Source organism: Haliotis rubra, unplaced genomic scaffold (assembly GCF_003918875.1).
Source record: "Haliotis rubra isolate DU_JTF1 unplaced genomic scaffold, ASM391887v1 Scf118, whole genome shotgun sequence".
Classification (NCBI taxonomy): Eukaryota; Metazoa; Mollusca; class Gastropoda; order Lepetellida; family Haliotidae; genus Haliotis; species Haliotis rubra.
This window is the reverse complement of record NW_025765092.1, coordinates 181,070-196,252: the sequence shown is the minus strand read 5'-3', so window position 1 is coordinate 196,252 and position 15,183 is coordinate 181,070. Positions and strand designations below refer to the sequence as shown.

Genomic DNA, 15,183 nt, shown 5'->3' with positions numbered 1-15,183 from the left:
AGACTAAGTAAACTTATTCAGTTTTATTCGTTACACTGCTAAACTGAGTCTAACAAAACCTAGTAGAAGGTCGCGTCAGCTAACCTTTGAGCGACCTATGACCATCCAATCAAAGGCGAGACGGCCGAACGGATTTAACCAATCAGACAACTACTACTTGTTAGAGTTAGGCGGGACTTACAAAACGTTTTTTGAATTTTCTCTTCCCTGGTCGTTGACACTGATCTATCAACAAACGAAAATCCACATAAAACACAGATATTTGACCATGTAGTATATATATGCTTATGGGTTTCTAATTACATTAATATTATTATTATTATTATATTATAGTAAGATAACATCCTTGAATATCGACAAAAACGATATTTTCAGCGACTGTTTACTCATTTCACGTGTATCACTCGGAAGCAATCGTGTGGAAAATAGCATTCGGAATCGTTTTGGGGCTAAAGGTTCAAACGGTATGTGCGAATGTTAACTTTTGCGATTTGGTAAGCTGTGTTCTGATTGGTCAGTCCAAAAGGTTAGCTGACGCGCCCTTTCACTAGGTTTTGTTAGACTCAGTATAGCAGTGTAACGAATAATACTGAGCCGAAGTTTACTTAGACTGAGTATCTTTAATAACAGGTAAGCTGTAGCAATGGCATGGCTTAAAGGTAGGCAGGTGCGTAGCAAGCCAATATTTTCCGTGTAAGCCTGATAGGTTGCAAAGCTTTTTGTATTTAGATAGTATTGAGGACCTGCCGAACTTTTCCCGCAACAATCATGTGTAAGCCTGGGCCTTTTCTCATAATGGTGGCTACGCCCCTGGCAGGATACATGACAACCACCAAAACCTGCACACAAATCAAAACAGGCTACAATGTAAATTCAACGTCTTGCGGCAAAATTATTCTCAGGTACAGAACCTGGAACCAAACCACGCAAGAAAATATTTGAACAAGGCAGTGTATTTTGAACCAAAAGAAGAATATACTGATTCTAACCATGTGTGAGATGTTCAACTTGCACTAAAACCTTAAATACTTGTTGCCCTCTGTGTGCTTCAGCCATGTTCTTATCTGTAGTAACGTACATGTAGCAAGTATAAATCTTACAGACATATTATAAAGCCGACAAATCGTCTTATGTTGTTTCTATATCTGGTGACAGTATCACTCTACTGGAGTTCACAACAGAGACTTTGGGTTAAATGTTCCATTAATCATGTAAATAGTAATTTAGATATGTTCCTGCATGTCAACTGATGTAGCTTGAAAACCCATAATGCCAGTCTTAGCTGTTCACCAGGTTGGTGACAAACAAATCACAGCAAACTTGGAAAAGTAATTATGTTTCAAGTATGCCCAAAGATCAGATGACTGTGCAGTCCATGCCTCAGAGACAGTCCGATTCTAAACAAAACATCTCCAATCATCCTACAACACTATGTTACACCATTCCTTCGACTCAACCAACATGATATATGACATTATAATTTTGGTTTGTTTGTTGTTAAATGACACTGTATGGCAGCGGTCTGTAAATAATCCAGTCTGGACCAGACAATCCAGTGATCAACAGCATAAGCATCTGATATTATACAAGGAACAAGAAAGTAACAGACAAAATAAGAGATAAAACCCATAAATGCCCTCATGGTGCATTGTTGTTGGCACAGATTAATTTCATTTCATATCTCATGGCTTGTCATGGCTACTTCAACTGAAACTGAGTTGAAGTATCTTCCATATTAATTTAGGAACATTTGTGATAAACAGTGGTTATATTACTAAATAATGTGATGTGTTACAACTGTAAAAACATTTTCACATATTTTCAAAACGGTGAAATCTGTCAACAATGTGCTACAATGATATATCTCAGATATATGAATAAATATATTTAAGAGAGCATATATTTGAGAAAATACAGATTTGATTTTACTTAAGTGTATTTAAAGCAGTTAAAATTTTAGACTAGCAATACAAGTTCATAAATATTCCAGTTTGCGTGTATTCTATACACACAAAAACACCAGGAATTTGCTAAAAATATAACATAATCATTTCACCATAAAAAAGTTCAACAAACACTTATCACACTTCATGGCAAAAAACAACTTCAATTATAAACGATCCATGTGATAAATTATAAAATCCTGTGTCCGTCTTCATAACTCTCTAACAGAAGACATTCAGCCAACATTTTCAAAAATGCCAAATGAAATCACATGACAATGAAATGCACTCTGAAACATTTCAAACATGTTGAAAATATGAGTGTATTGACACATCTCAATTACCCAGTTGGTATGGCCACTGATTGTTAACGTCCAACAAGAGCAGATGCAGAATAGAGAAGTGTAATATTTTGAATCTTTAAACAAAAATGCTGTTTGTTTGGTTTTGAAAAAGTGTCCGGTAAGATTATTGTAGTCACTGTAATCTTAAAACATCAAGTGTCATCAAAACATCAACAGCAGTACTTTGTAATACTAACTCTGTAATGTGGTCATCATTGTACTGGAACATATTCAGCTTGTTTCTCTTCATTCTCCCCTTCATCTGACAATATCATTAGCTTTCATTGTTTGTTTGTTGTTTAACGCCGCTATATATTCAAGCTATATGATGGCGTCTGTAAATAACCGGCTCTAGATCAGACGATCCAGTGATCAACAACATGAGCATCAATCTACACAGTTGGGATACAATAGCATGTGTCAACCAAGTCAGCAAGCCTGACCACCCAATCTTGTATGTCGCCCCTTATGACAAGTATGAGTTGCTGAAGACCAATTCTAACTTGGCTCTCAGTATCATTAGAAATGAATAGACATGTTCATACACTGTCCATATCGTCCTGCTGTGTGTGAAATATATAGTAACTTTTCCAGCAACCCTAACCCAAATGTATTCTTACACTATTCTACTTCACTGCAAAACATCTTTATACTGGCCATCAGTTAAAAACAAGCGGCATGTCAAGAACATTACCCTTGACAAAAAGAGAATGACTAATATATGACCCCCAAAAAAACATGCAAAAACTATTGAGTATATTTCCGGGATTCAGCAGCATACCAAACAGTCTAAGGAAATAGTTTACAGACAAGAATGTATAATGAACTCGTACTGGCGCTGGTACAGATAGATTTCATAACTTTCACTTATGAGATGACATGACAGCAGATGATGACAGACTATAATAGCAGGTCATGGCAGAGTTATTCACATACACGTCACTGTCTGCTTTCTGAACTGTTGATACAGTACTTGTGAATGCCAAAAGTTTCAACTGGTTATTCTTCAGTCTTCTTTTAATGTATGTTGTACAGGACCTTTCTTTTCTTTTCACCAATTTAATATGGTGGATATTGATTTTTCAAATCATTCATATTTCAGTACACTTCTGTTTCTCAATCACTGAATCATAATACATCATTAATTGCTATCAGTTCTCAAAATATGAGAACAAACTGTTACATACAGTTCATAATTCATTTGTAAAATGCGTAGCATCCGGTATAATGTGAATGATATCCGTGAGGAATGTTATGCATTTGAGAGGATGAGAGTGAACTCCACACGCCACACTGTAGGACTTACCAATGATGAGTCCAATGAAAAAATATTTAGTCCGGCTCCTCATTTCACCATCTTCTTCAAAGAGATGAACACATGGGACATACCCTTCTCTTAAGCAGTTTCAATATGCTGTATAGATCAGCTGGTATATCTCCTCACAGATGCTGAAGCCAACTCCAGACTTATACACCTTAAACAACCTTTCAAAGCAGTTTGTTATACAGTAAAACCATGTTTGTCAATCTCCCTTTGAACGATGATTCCCATATGATGGCTGTTGGACATACAACTGAAGGGCCGTTACCACATGAAGTGTTAATGCAGGTAATTGTGCTTCCAAACTGACATGATAACCCAGCAGATTACCGTGATGTTCCTTGGATCTGAACTTAAAACATCTCAACTAGTTTGACAAGTCCCAGTGAGGAATTGATCCCGCAGGAAATGCCAAGAACTAAGAAGAATGCCATCATCATTCCAGCAGTGCCCGCGATTTTCTGGTGCTACTTGTCTGAAAGATAATGAAAACACCATTTATATAACCAGTCAGTATGGACTATCTTCAACAAGAAATATATCTAACTAAATCAGGGTGGTGGGGTAGCCTAGTGGTTAAAGCGTTCGCTCGTCACGCCGAAGGCCCGGGTTCGATTCCCCACATGGTTACAATTTGTACATATTACTGGAATATTGCTAATACTCATAGTCAGTCAGTCTAACTAAATCAAAAACAGCAGTAGCACCAAGTAATCTTCGCCTTTTGAAATATGTCCCAAAATCACAAAAGGAATGTCATATACATCACTAATATAGCTGGAATATTGTTGATGACAGGACAAAAAAACATTCATACACATCATAATACAAACATCGCTTTACTGATAGGAGTGGTGGGGTAGAATAGTGGTTAAAGGTTAAATTCCCCATATGGGTACAATGTGTGGAGCCCATTTCTGGTGTCCCCGCATGATATGGCTGGAACATTGTTAAAAGTGGTGTAAAACCATACTCACTCACTACTGATCGGAACGCTACGTAGACTTGAGAAACAAAAGCTCGTATCTAATACAGGTTAAACAGTGTTTGATATTAATCATAAAAGTTGTTCTAGTCATGAGAGAAAATAGTCCAAACATGTGGTCCTGTGCATAGAGCTCAGGTCACAAATCAGTTAAAGTTAAGCAAAGTTGAACGCGGAGAGTCCTTGGATGGGTGATTGTGTTTGGCAGCTTGACTCCTGAGAGTTTCTAGGACTTCAGTCCTGCCCCACAATGAAACAAATGTGGTCTCACCTTAGGCAAATGAGTTTGTTCAAAATTGCCTCTGTTCATCCAGCAGAAAATGGGTAAGTCATATGCAGGGGTGGAAATAACTTTAAAACGGCTAGTGTACTCCGGTACAGTGGCACATGTGAAATCACTTGCCCTGATAATTTTTCCACTATACCGGCTGTTTTCTTGTTGAATTTTTTAAATAAACAACATAATTAACATTGGAAAGTCAACTGACGCCGGTACAGTGTGATATACGAATTTGCTTGCCCGACAGAAAAAAACACTGGACTCGGATGTCGGGCAATGGGTTATTTCCATCCCTGCCTGTGCATAGAGCTCAGGTCACAAATCAGTTGAAGTTAATCAAAAGTTGAACGCGGAGAGTGCTTGGATGGGTGATTGTGTTTGGCGGCTTGACTCCTGAGAGTTTCTAGGACTTCAGTCCTGCCCCACAATGAAACACATATGGTCCCACCTTAGGCAAGTGAGTTTGTTCAAAATTGCCTCTGTTCATCCAGCAGAAAATGGGTACCCGGTTGGATAAAGTCATGTGACTATAACCTTCTAGCGCCTAATAATGTTGTGCTGTTTGAGCTTTGAGCATGCCCCTTTGTGATGTGGAGTAGTGTGCAGTATAAATACCCTCATTATTATTACCCCTTGTACTTACTTTGGTGCATACATCATACACAAGCTGCTGAAGTAGCCGCTGGTGAATGCCATCAAAGCTGCACCGATGATGTAAACATAGTCATTGTTGATGAGGACAGGGATCGTGCGAACTTCTGGGCGAAAGTTACACAGCATATAGAATGGGATGAAGAACAGCCCACGGATAAGGATTGGAATCCACACAAAGCGGGAGGTCCAGGCTGAAAGTGAAAACAGTGATAACTTGCACAAAACTCCTAAATGATACACAAGTATTTGTCAGAACAATTATAAGGTTCTTGAATATTCTTCTGGGGCAAATATCAATCAAATTATGACATATGCGAAAGGGACTGCAATTCTGTAGTGAGTTACATCAAATGTAACCACATAGCACCAAAATGACAGAATTCTACAAAGTGTAGAACTAGAGAAGGGCAGCAGCAGGTGTAAATCAGGCAGGGCCAACTTAGCTTAGAGCTCTGGAGTGAACTGATATTTTGAAGCACTGGAATGCCTGATAACGTATTTAGTTGCCTTTTACAAGATGAGGACGTATACATCTTGAGCGGGGAGAGATGGGCTTGAACATCATGTTTCATGACGATTGCACATACAGTCAAATCCCGATGAGTCGAATCGCTGGGGACCAAGTATCAAATTCGACTTATCGATGTATTCGAGACATAGGTATGTCTATGAGGGTAGAAAAAAAGATGATCCAGTCCTAATTCTTCCGCCTAAGCATTTGTTTATCTAATGATTTCCATATCACTAATAGGGACACCTTATCAGTTCCTGTCTGATTAGCACAGACAGTGATTTCCGTAAAATCACTAATCTGCCTTTTGAACTCACCCGTCAATGGCGGAAAGGTGTGAGCCGGGCTGGTTTGTTAATTAGATCAGTTTGCTACACCAATCAACTTCTCATTGACTGACTTCGGCTTATGTATACAAGATTGCTGTTGTTTGAATCTCATGGGTCCAAATTTCTTCTCGAGTCATCGTGTGTATTTATGAGACGAATTCGTGTAACCGGTATTCAAATGATGACAACTATAACAGGGAATGGTCGGGACCGACAGGTACTTTTCGAGTTATGCATAATATTCGAGACACCGGCATTCGACTCATCGGGATTTGACTGTATATAGTGATATCAGAGACCATATACCATATTTTAATGTCTTCTGGCAAGACTCAGGTAGGGACGTAACCACCGACATATGGTCTCTGCTTGCACTCTCTGGACAGACAATTTATCACTACACAATGTGGGCAGTTTGGAAATATACAGGACAACAGACAGTTGGTACATCATCAGTTGCCTCAAGCCAAATTCAAGACAGTTGATTTAGTTCATTGTGAAAAGATATGATGGGTCACAGAACAACTTGACCATCTCCACTAACATTGCCAAAGCGAACCCAACTCATGACCAACGATGCTTACCACTTTGACCACTTCAGTTGTTATGTTTCCAAGTAAAGCAAAGAAGTTGAAGTTAAGGAAACAGAAGATTGGCTTGAAATAGGTATCTGAAAGGAAGTAGATAATGTAAAACAATGTCCACGTTTGGCACTGACACAAAAACATGTCTCCTTAATACATAAGTGCCATCATGAGAAAAGACAGAAGATCCAACCACTTCTCCTGAAATCCCCAATCATTTAAATCTGTGCTACATGTCATGAACATGTTTCATATAAGATTACACGAACAAATTAAACTTCTACACAGGACACAGCAACACCCTCCCTGAAGACAAGTACCCATTCCATCAGTCTCACGCCCTTGGTATGTAAGACAGGTCCTTTTTGACTGTGGTTGCTCCCTGTGTAAGGATGGTAGATTAGATCAAAATGTTACTTCACATCCTTAGCAAAGTCAGCAGATCTCAAGAGGTCAAGATCATATTTAAAGACAATGAAAAGTTTATGTTAAATAAATCATGGGAAAGAACAACAAATACTGCTAATACTGTAAATTGTAATAAATTTTCATTGTTTTTCACCATTTCGTATTTTCATAATCATGGCTAAAGTCACCGTGTTGCATACATTTTGGCCAGCAACAGGAAGACTGTAATTTATAGGTTGCCCCTTTCCCCGGTGTCATGACATAATACTCTAACTGTACATTTAACAGTATAACATCTAAAGATATTAATAATACATATGACTAAATGTTCAAAGATGTCCCCACTACAGTAAGGAAATGAATTCAATATGTTTTGTCCATGGACAGGATATAAGCTCTCACCTGAAATGGGGAAGTGGATTCTCTCAATGTCACTCTGGATGGCAGGGAAGAGTATCAATGTCACGTAGAACACAAACCACACACAGAGTATCAACACCCAGATCTGTAACACATCAAACACATGGTCTTGTTAATATAGGGGTGGCTTCGTAGCCTAGTAGTTCAAGTGTTCTGCATCACGTTGAAGACAAGGTCTTGATTCCCCACATGGGTAGAATGTGTGAAGACCATTTCTGGTGTCCCCCATCGTGATATTACAGAATATTGCAAAAAGCAGCGCAAAACTAAACTCACTCATTCTTGTAAATATCACATGCACAGATTTCTGTTTACGTGGATGGAATGAGTACATGTTTTAACAACTTACAAAGAGTCTAAAATACTGTCCAGAGGAGTGTGATGCCAGCTTACAAAGTGTAGTCACTGAATTCTTTACACATGAAACTTTTTATGTATCATGACATCAACTACTGGTGTTTGTCGTTTAATGCCACAATAAGCATACCCACATGTTCATGACTGACTGTGAATATGGAGTGTTCATGACTAACTGTGAACATGGAGCGTTCATGACAACCAGGTGAACATGGAGCGTTCATGACAACCAGGTGAACATGGAGAGTTCATGACAACCAGGTGAACATGGAGTGTTCATGACAACCAGGTGAACATGGAGAGTTCATGACAACCAGGTGAACATGGAGAGTTCATGACAACCAGGTGAACATGGAGCGTTCATGACAACCAGGTGACCATGGAGCGTTCATGACAACCAGGCGAATATGGAGAGTTCATGACAACCAGGTGAACATGGAACGTTCATGACAACCAGGCGAATATGGAGAGTTCATGACAACCAGGTGCACATGGAGCGTTCATGACAACCAAGTGAATCCAGGATACACACCCATAACCACCAGACCGTGACACGACTAAGTCTGCACATTGAACAAAAACAACTGATTCCCTTTCTGGTTGAGTAATATGTTTAATGAAGCTTATGCTGCTTTGAATGATGTTTTCATTGTATTACCTAAACAATACACTGACAGTCCAGAGATGGCAATAACTACATCAGATGGAATAACACAATCCTTTTGAAACAAAAGCAAAACGTCAATACAGTGAAGCCCCGTTAGTCCGGACTCCGATAATCCGGATGTCTCGGCTCCCAGACGATTTGAGCTTGTTACCAATCTATGCCTATTTAATTTGCCTCGATAATCCGGAAATTCGGTTTCCGGAACCGGACGGTAAGTAGCTGTAACCAATCAGTAAAATAAACAGTAAATTGCTTCACAGTCCGGATGCTGTAAGTCGTGTTCACGAACCATAACAACACCCCCGGCGATGTTTACTTAACTGGCCATAAACAATAAAAACTCGGTGTCATGGAGTTCACAAGATGAACTCTTGTTAACTTTTGAGAAATGTCTATTAAGGGTTGTTGTTTTAATTAGACATTAAAAGCTCCCGACTGAAGATGCTGTACATTTACACTTTGATTGACACCACAATACAAAGACGTGGATGACAAGTGAGCTGTTTTGTGATTGGTTAATGTACTTTGACAGACAGATGCGGTGTCCGTGGACTTAAAGTGATTTTGCTTCGCTAACTTTGTGAAATGTGACCAAATACCACATCTCATATTCAACCGATGGATGCAGGAATAATTCGGACATTCAAGGCATACTACAATAGATCGCTTGTTAGCCATTACCTCACCTGTGCTGAGGAAGGACGTGATCAGACACGTCGGATCAATATGCAGATGCCACTCGGTAAAATTATTGATGTGATGACTTCAATGAGGAAGGTTAAACGAACACAAACAACAATGAAAGACCCCTTTTGCTATCACTATATTATTGTTGAGCTTGCTATTCATTGTTTTATAAGCTTTACATTAAATGCTTATTTGTTTTATCCAGATTCGTGTCGTTTTTGTAATAGTAAGGGAAGCAACTATTGCTTGAACTTTGGTCTTGATTCAGTAGTCCGGACTATTCGCAAACCGGACGAATTTGCTGAGAAACGCAACCGTCCAGATTAACGAGGCTTCACTGTATATGAAAAGGGAAATGCTTCATCAACACCATAAATACATGCTAACATCTTAAGATCAAATGAGCAATGGCAGCATCTGTACACAGAGACTCAACCATGGTACATACCTCTTTGAACACAGACCAGTATCTACGGATCGTCTGACCACAGGACTCTCTCTGGTTCTGAGAAGGAGATGCTTCTTTCTTCAACTTCACCAGCGTTTTGAAGTGACGGTAAAATCTAAAAAAAAAAAACAATTTTTACTGAACCCAACATGCAGGATACACATCGATTTTATTATCAATTTCCTGTCATGGTTGTACCATGTTTGAAATTATGGAAAATGAAAGTTCAAACGGTGCTTGTCATTACCCCAACATTACAAGTTAAACATCTGAAGGGTCTTCTAGATTCAAGTATAGTCTGTCAACCTAACAACCTCTCATTTTATTCGTTTCAATGTAAAATTGTTTAAATGAACATTCATGTTTCTCTGTGACTTAAGAGGAACCTATTTTTAATGTCATGATGATTGCCTAATTAAAAACATTACCTATATAACTATCATTATTTTATTCGTGATTGTTTTGATCTACTCATTCCAGGTGAGTGTTCAATTGATGTAATGTCTGACAGGTGAGGTAAGCAGGTGTTTGACGTGCATGATCTCGGGTCAGATTTACCCTTGTGACCACTGACCACTGAAGGCCTTGAACATACCTCGTACAACAATGTACAGCATTATCTCCCCTGAGAGATCATCAATGGATACGAAAAAACCCTGAAGGCCTTGAACATACCTCGTACAAAAATGAACAGGATTATCTCCCCTGAGAGATCATCATTGGATACGAAAAAAAACTGGGGTTTGTCTCAAAACAGACTTTAATGTATTCAGCAAAGCAGTTTCCATCAAAGCTGAATGATAATTGTGTGTTGTGTGGCTGCAATTTGCTTTTTCCAAGCTTACCACTTTTGTAACTCTAGTAAGCACTAGCATTCAGGATAATGCAACAACTGGTTCCATCTATAGCATTACATACCATATATCGTTAACATAAGACAAGCTTTTCATACCCAGGATTACAGGCGTTCAGTATACACTGTGTTTTTTGTAAGTAAAATTTCACATTTTGTCCAATACTGTTCCGGGAACTATATTAGTTTTGGTTTATAGGCTTCCATGAAACCTTTGTTCATACTATGCTTTTAAGCAAATGAAGTTAAGATGCAGGAGCCAGAAAATGAGCAGACTGTTTTACTGTTACCTATTTCGTATTGCACTGTGTCAACACATAAAATGGTGCCATGAGTTCTACACGATCAAGCAGCATGTATGTGCTGATGATGTGCTTTGTTCAGGGTTGCTGTACAGATGGGGTACATAGATAATTTATAAAGATAAGTGAGACTTTGATCATCTTTGTTTGTGCAAACAATCACTCAACCAACGTCACAAAACCCTAACAAACTCAAACTCAACTCAAAATCAAGACCTGGCTGACAGGGTCACTCCAAGACAATCCAAGTCAGTTAAGCTACATTACATATAAAGCTTGAAATAAATAAAAAAACAACTCAGGCTCGTGAGTTTTGAGGACATTTCTAGCATTTGGCCTAGGACTATATTCCAGCAACTGGAGTGGAATGAGTATCAGACAATTACACATGGTAAGCTTAATCTCTGCATAGAAGACAATGCCTAGCAAAATCAATTTAGAACTGAATAGTTAAATAATCTTGTCCAGTGAAGTTTAATTGAAAATTTGACATCTTTACTGACAAAGTCATCTTCTCTTGTTTGTTTGTTCACATGAAGCAATACGATGTGGTTTTCTTACCCCCTGAAATCTGACGAAAGTGTAACCCATAGATAAGATGAGGCCCTTCTACAGACTGGTTTTTGTCATCAAAATTTGGCTTATCTACAGTAATATATGGTATATGAACAAACAATCCAGCTCATCCTGACTACCAACACCAGTAGAACCATCACCTGCCACACAAGCTATAAGGGGCTGTGGCTGGCCAAGTGTTAATGACACACACACGTCAACTTACAGTTAATGGCAAGATGTAGTATGCATCAAATGCAATGAGGAGACACACTATGGCTGTCACAAAGTAGTAGATGGCTGAAGTCCTGATGTTTGGCGCAACTGTAGAAATAGAGTGAGAGTGTCAGTGAGTTTAGTTTTACGTCGCACTCAGCAATATTCCAGCTATATGGCAGTGGTCTGTAAATAATCGAGTCCAGACAATCCAGTGATCAACAGCATGAGCATTGATCTGTGCATTTGGGAACCAATGACATGTGTCAACCAAGTCAACGAGCCTGACCACCCAATCCCGTTAGTCGACTCTTACGACAAGCATGGGTTACTGAAGATCAATATTCTAACCCCGATCTTCACGGGTATGTAGAAAAAGAGAACACTGGCAATTAAAATACATTAATTTTGTTCCCTGAATTTATTCTTCAGCAGACACTTGTTCATATTCAACACAAATATTCTTAAGAGGTACATGTAATATGATAATTACATCTTTCCCATAACATGATCAAGTATCTATATTGAATTGTTGCTATGTGAGCCTAAATATCAGCTGATATGGAAAAAAATATAAATCTCCAGTCATTTGCCTTCAAAATCTTATTATACTGAGATAGGTATGACTTAGAGATAAAAATTTCATTTTCATGTCTGTGGTAACCACAGGAATAAGGCAACCATAATCCTGAGGTAATGTTTACACCATTATTATGTTATTATCCTGTTGATTATCTTCTAAAATAATAGCGCAAAAGGCTACATGTTTAATCCTATTGTCATTTCATATAGTAAGATATAAACATTTAATTTTCTGAATAAAATTGATATTTTATACTTATCCTGACTCATGCTTATTGCATGTCTCCCTTTCCTTCCGAATGCTAGTGGAACACTTGAATCCCCTTTGAAGCTCCCTTCAAAAAAGCAAACGTAAAATCACTTACCAGGAGTCACCTCCCTTGCCAGGTTTTGGCGGGAATGGCGCCACCCGTCTCCCATGCTCTTCACTCTCTCTGTATTTATAGCCCGACACACTGGTTTACTGGGAAATCCAGAGTGACTTGAGGGGAGGTTGGGAGGGCTTACCTCATGAGTCAGGATAAGTATAAAATATCAATTTTATTCAGAAAATTACATATTTTTCCTTATCCTGACTCATGCTTATTGCTTGTAGAATCCGACGGTATAGGTGGTGGGTCAAGCCACCTCTGGATTCCTTAGTGATGAATTTACGTACTATATACCCCCATGGGAACTTTAAATAGCACTGCTGCTGTTGATCCATATGTCAAAATAATTTGGTAATTTGGGGGGACCACAATATATCAAACTCTTCTGTAACCGTACATGTGGATTTAAATAACTCCAACTCTTGATGTTCGTATCAAGTGGAGTAGTGACCCTATCCATGTACAAGTAATTCCTTACAAGTACAGGGTCCAATATTCATGCTAGTCTGTTCTAGACGTGTATATGGACTATAAGCTCTATTCCTTTGAGTACGAGCTTTGCATGACATGCGATAAAAGGGCGAGATACATCTCAGCGCCTTTGAGGGACCGTCAGCTGTTGAGCTACAACCAGAGGTCCAAACAGGTGGATACCAGCGACATCCTCCGTAGCAATGTCTCTGAGGTAGTGGTTAGCAAATACAGTCTCCGATTTCCAAAAACACCCTTCCATGATCGTGGATATTGAGCAGTTTCCATGTAGAGCGAGTGTAGATGCCAGTGCTCTAACTTCGTGCGGATTCGAGGCTCGAGGAGGCTCAAGTCCTGCTACCTTGTAGGTTTGTAGTATGAATGCTCTCATCCAAACTGATATCGTAGTACGTGAGATTTCTGTGGGTGTCGCTGACGATATTGGGATGAAAAGGCATTTGAATTTTCGTCTCCTGGTTTTAGACTTTTGTAGATATATTTTCAGCGTGCTGACTGGACATAAGGATAAATCTTGTACATCCTGCGGACCAAGGATTGTAGATAATGCTGGGATGTGGAATTGTGAAATCCCACCTCAATCCTAGATGAACCATGTTGTGACATGTGTCAAACCGTATCCGTTCAAAGTCCAGCGCATGTATTGCTGACATCTGCGCCGCTGTTGCCAAGGCGATCAGAAATAGCGTTTTCTGTGTAAGAAATTCGTAAGAAGTTCTTTCTAGTGGTTTGTACACATCACTGGTGAGAGGGTCGTAATACCACGTTGAGATCCCAAGCCGGTGCTTTAAATTCCCTTTGTTGGTCTTCCAGTTTAAAAGAGTGTAGCAAGGCCAGTAACTCTGGCACTTTCGTCAGTTTCACACCTGTCTTCATAGTGATAACTGAGCTGAGAACCGCTAGGTATGTAGATAATGTCGAACCTTTTAATTTCTTCACTTGTCTGAGATGACAAAGATATTCCGCCACTTGAGGATGTGTTGCTTTCACTGCAGTGAAACCTTTCCTCGATGCATATTTCTCAAAGCTTTGCCACTTGTCGTCATACAAGTTACGAGTAGATCTGCGTAAAGCTAGTGTAACTGCTTTCGCTGCTCTGGCAGAGTATCCTCTTTTCGACAAGCAATTGCGTGATCGTTCCCATACGTGTAGGTGGAATAATCTGGTATACTTGTGAACTTGCTTGGTGTGAGGATGAATTAGTTGGTTCGACCAAACTGGAAGTTGCATTGCTGGTTTTCGATTTCTTGTAAGAGAAGCGGGTACGCGTTCTTGCTGGCCAGTAAAAGCGACCAAAATCAGTTGTATATTGTTTGTCTGCTTGATTTTCTGTAATACCTGTGGTATTAACGGTGGCAGAGGGAACGTGCAGCGTTTAGCCCTTCCCATGGGATGCTTAGAAGCGTCTGTAAGCCCATGCTTGCGGATAGGGAATTGGAGGGACCGAATGTTGCCAGTTGATTGTTGAATCTCGCGTGGCGAATAGGTCTCGAAGTGGAGATCCTATCGTCTGTATGATGCATCTGAGCGCTTGTGGATGTAACATCCATTCTGTTGGGGATGGTTGATGTGGTCGAGATAAGCATCTGCTATTACATTCCTGTCTCCCGGAATGTGACATGCTTTCACATAAATGTTGAGATTGTCTATTACGTTGAATAGTTGAAAGCTGAGGTCTAGAAGATTCCAAGATCTTGTTGATCCTTGTTTGTTTATGTAGAATGCCACTGTTGAGTTGTGCGTATGGATCATCAATTTTGCGTTCCTTAGTAAGTTGGACCAATGTAGTAGGGCATTTACTACTGCTTTCATCTCGAGCATGTTGATATGCAGATTCATTTCTTGTTTCGACCATTTCCCGGCAACCACTTCGTTGT

At 39.4% G+C, this 15,183-nt stretch overlaps 1 protein-coding gene across 1 annotated transcript in view; it reads right to left on the bottom strand.

The window, feature by feature from the left end:
- Positions 1-790: 790 nt before the first annotated feature.
- Positions 791-15,183, bottom strand: part of LOC124259425 (equilibrative nucleoside transporter 1-like) — a 41,966-nt gene continuing 27,573 nt past the window's right edge. Inside the window, 7 exon segments of the mRNA XM_046693571.1 lie at positions 791-4,069; positions 5,504-5,707; positions 5,710-5,718; positions 6,952-7,037; positions 7,762-7,864; positions 9,939-10,056; positions 11,876-11,972. Coding sequence (XP_046549527.1) covers positions 3,962-4,069; positions 5,504-5,707; positions 5,710-5,718; positions 6,952-7,037; positions 7,762-7,864; positions 9,939-10,056; positions 11,876-11,972 — 725 coding nt within the window. The 3' untranslated portion in view covers positions 791-3,961.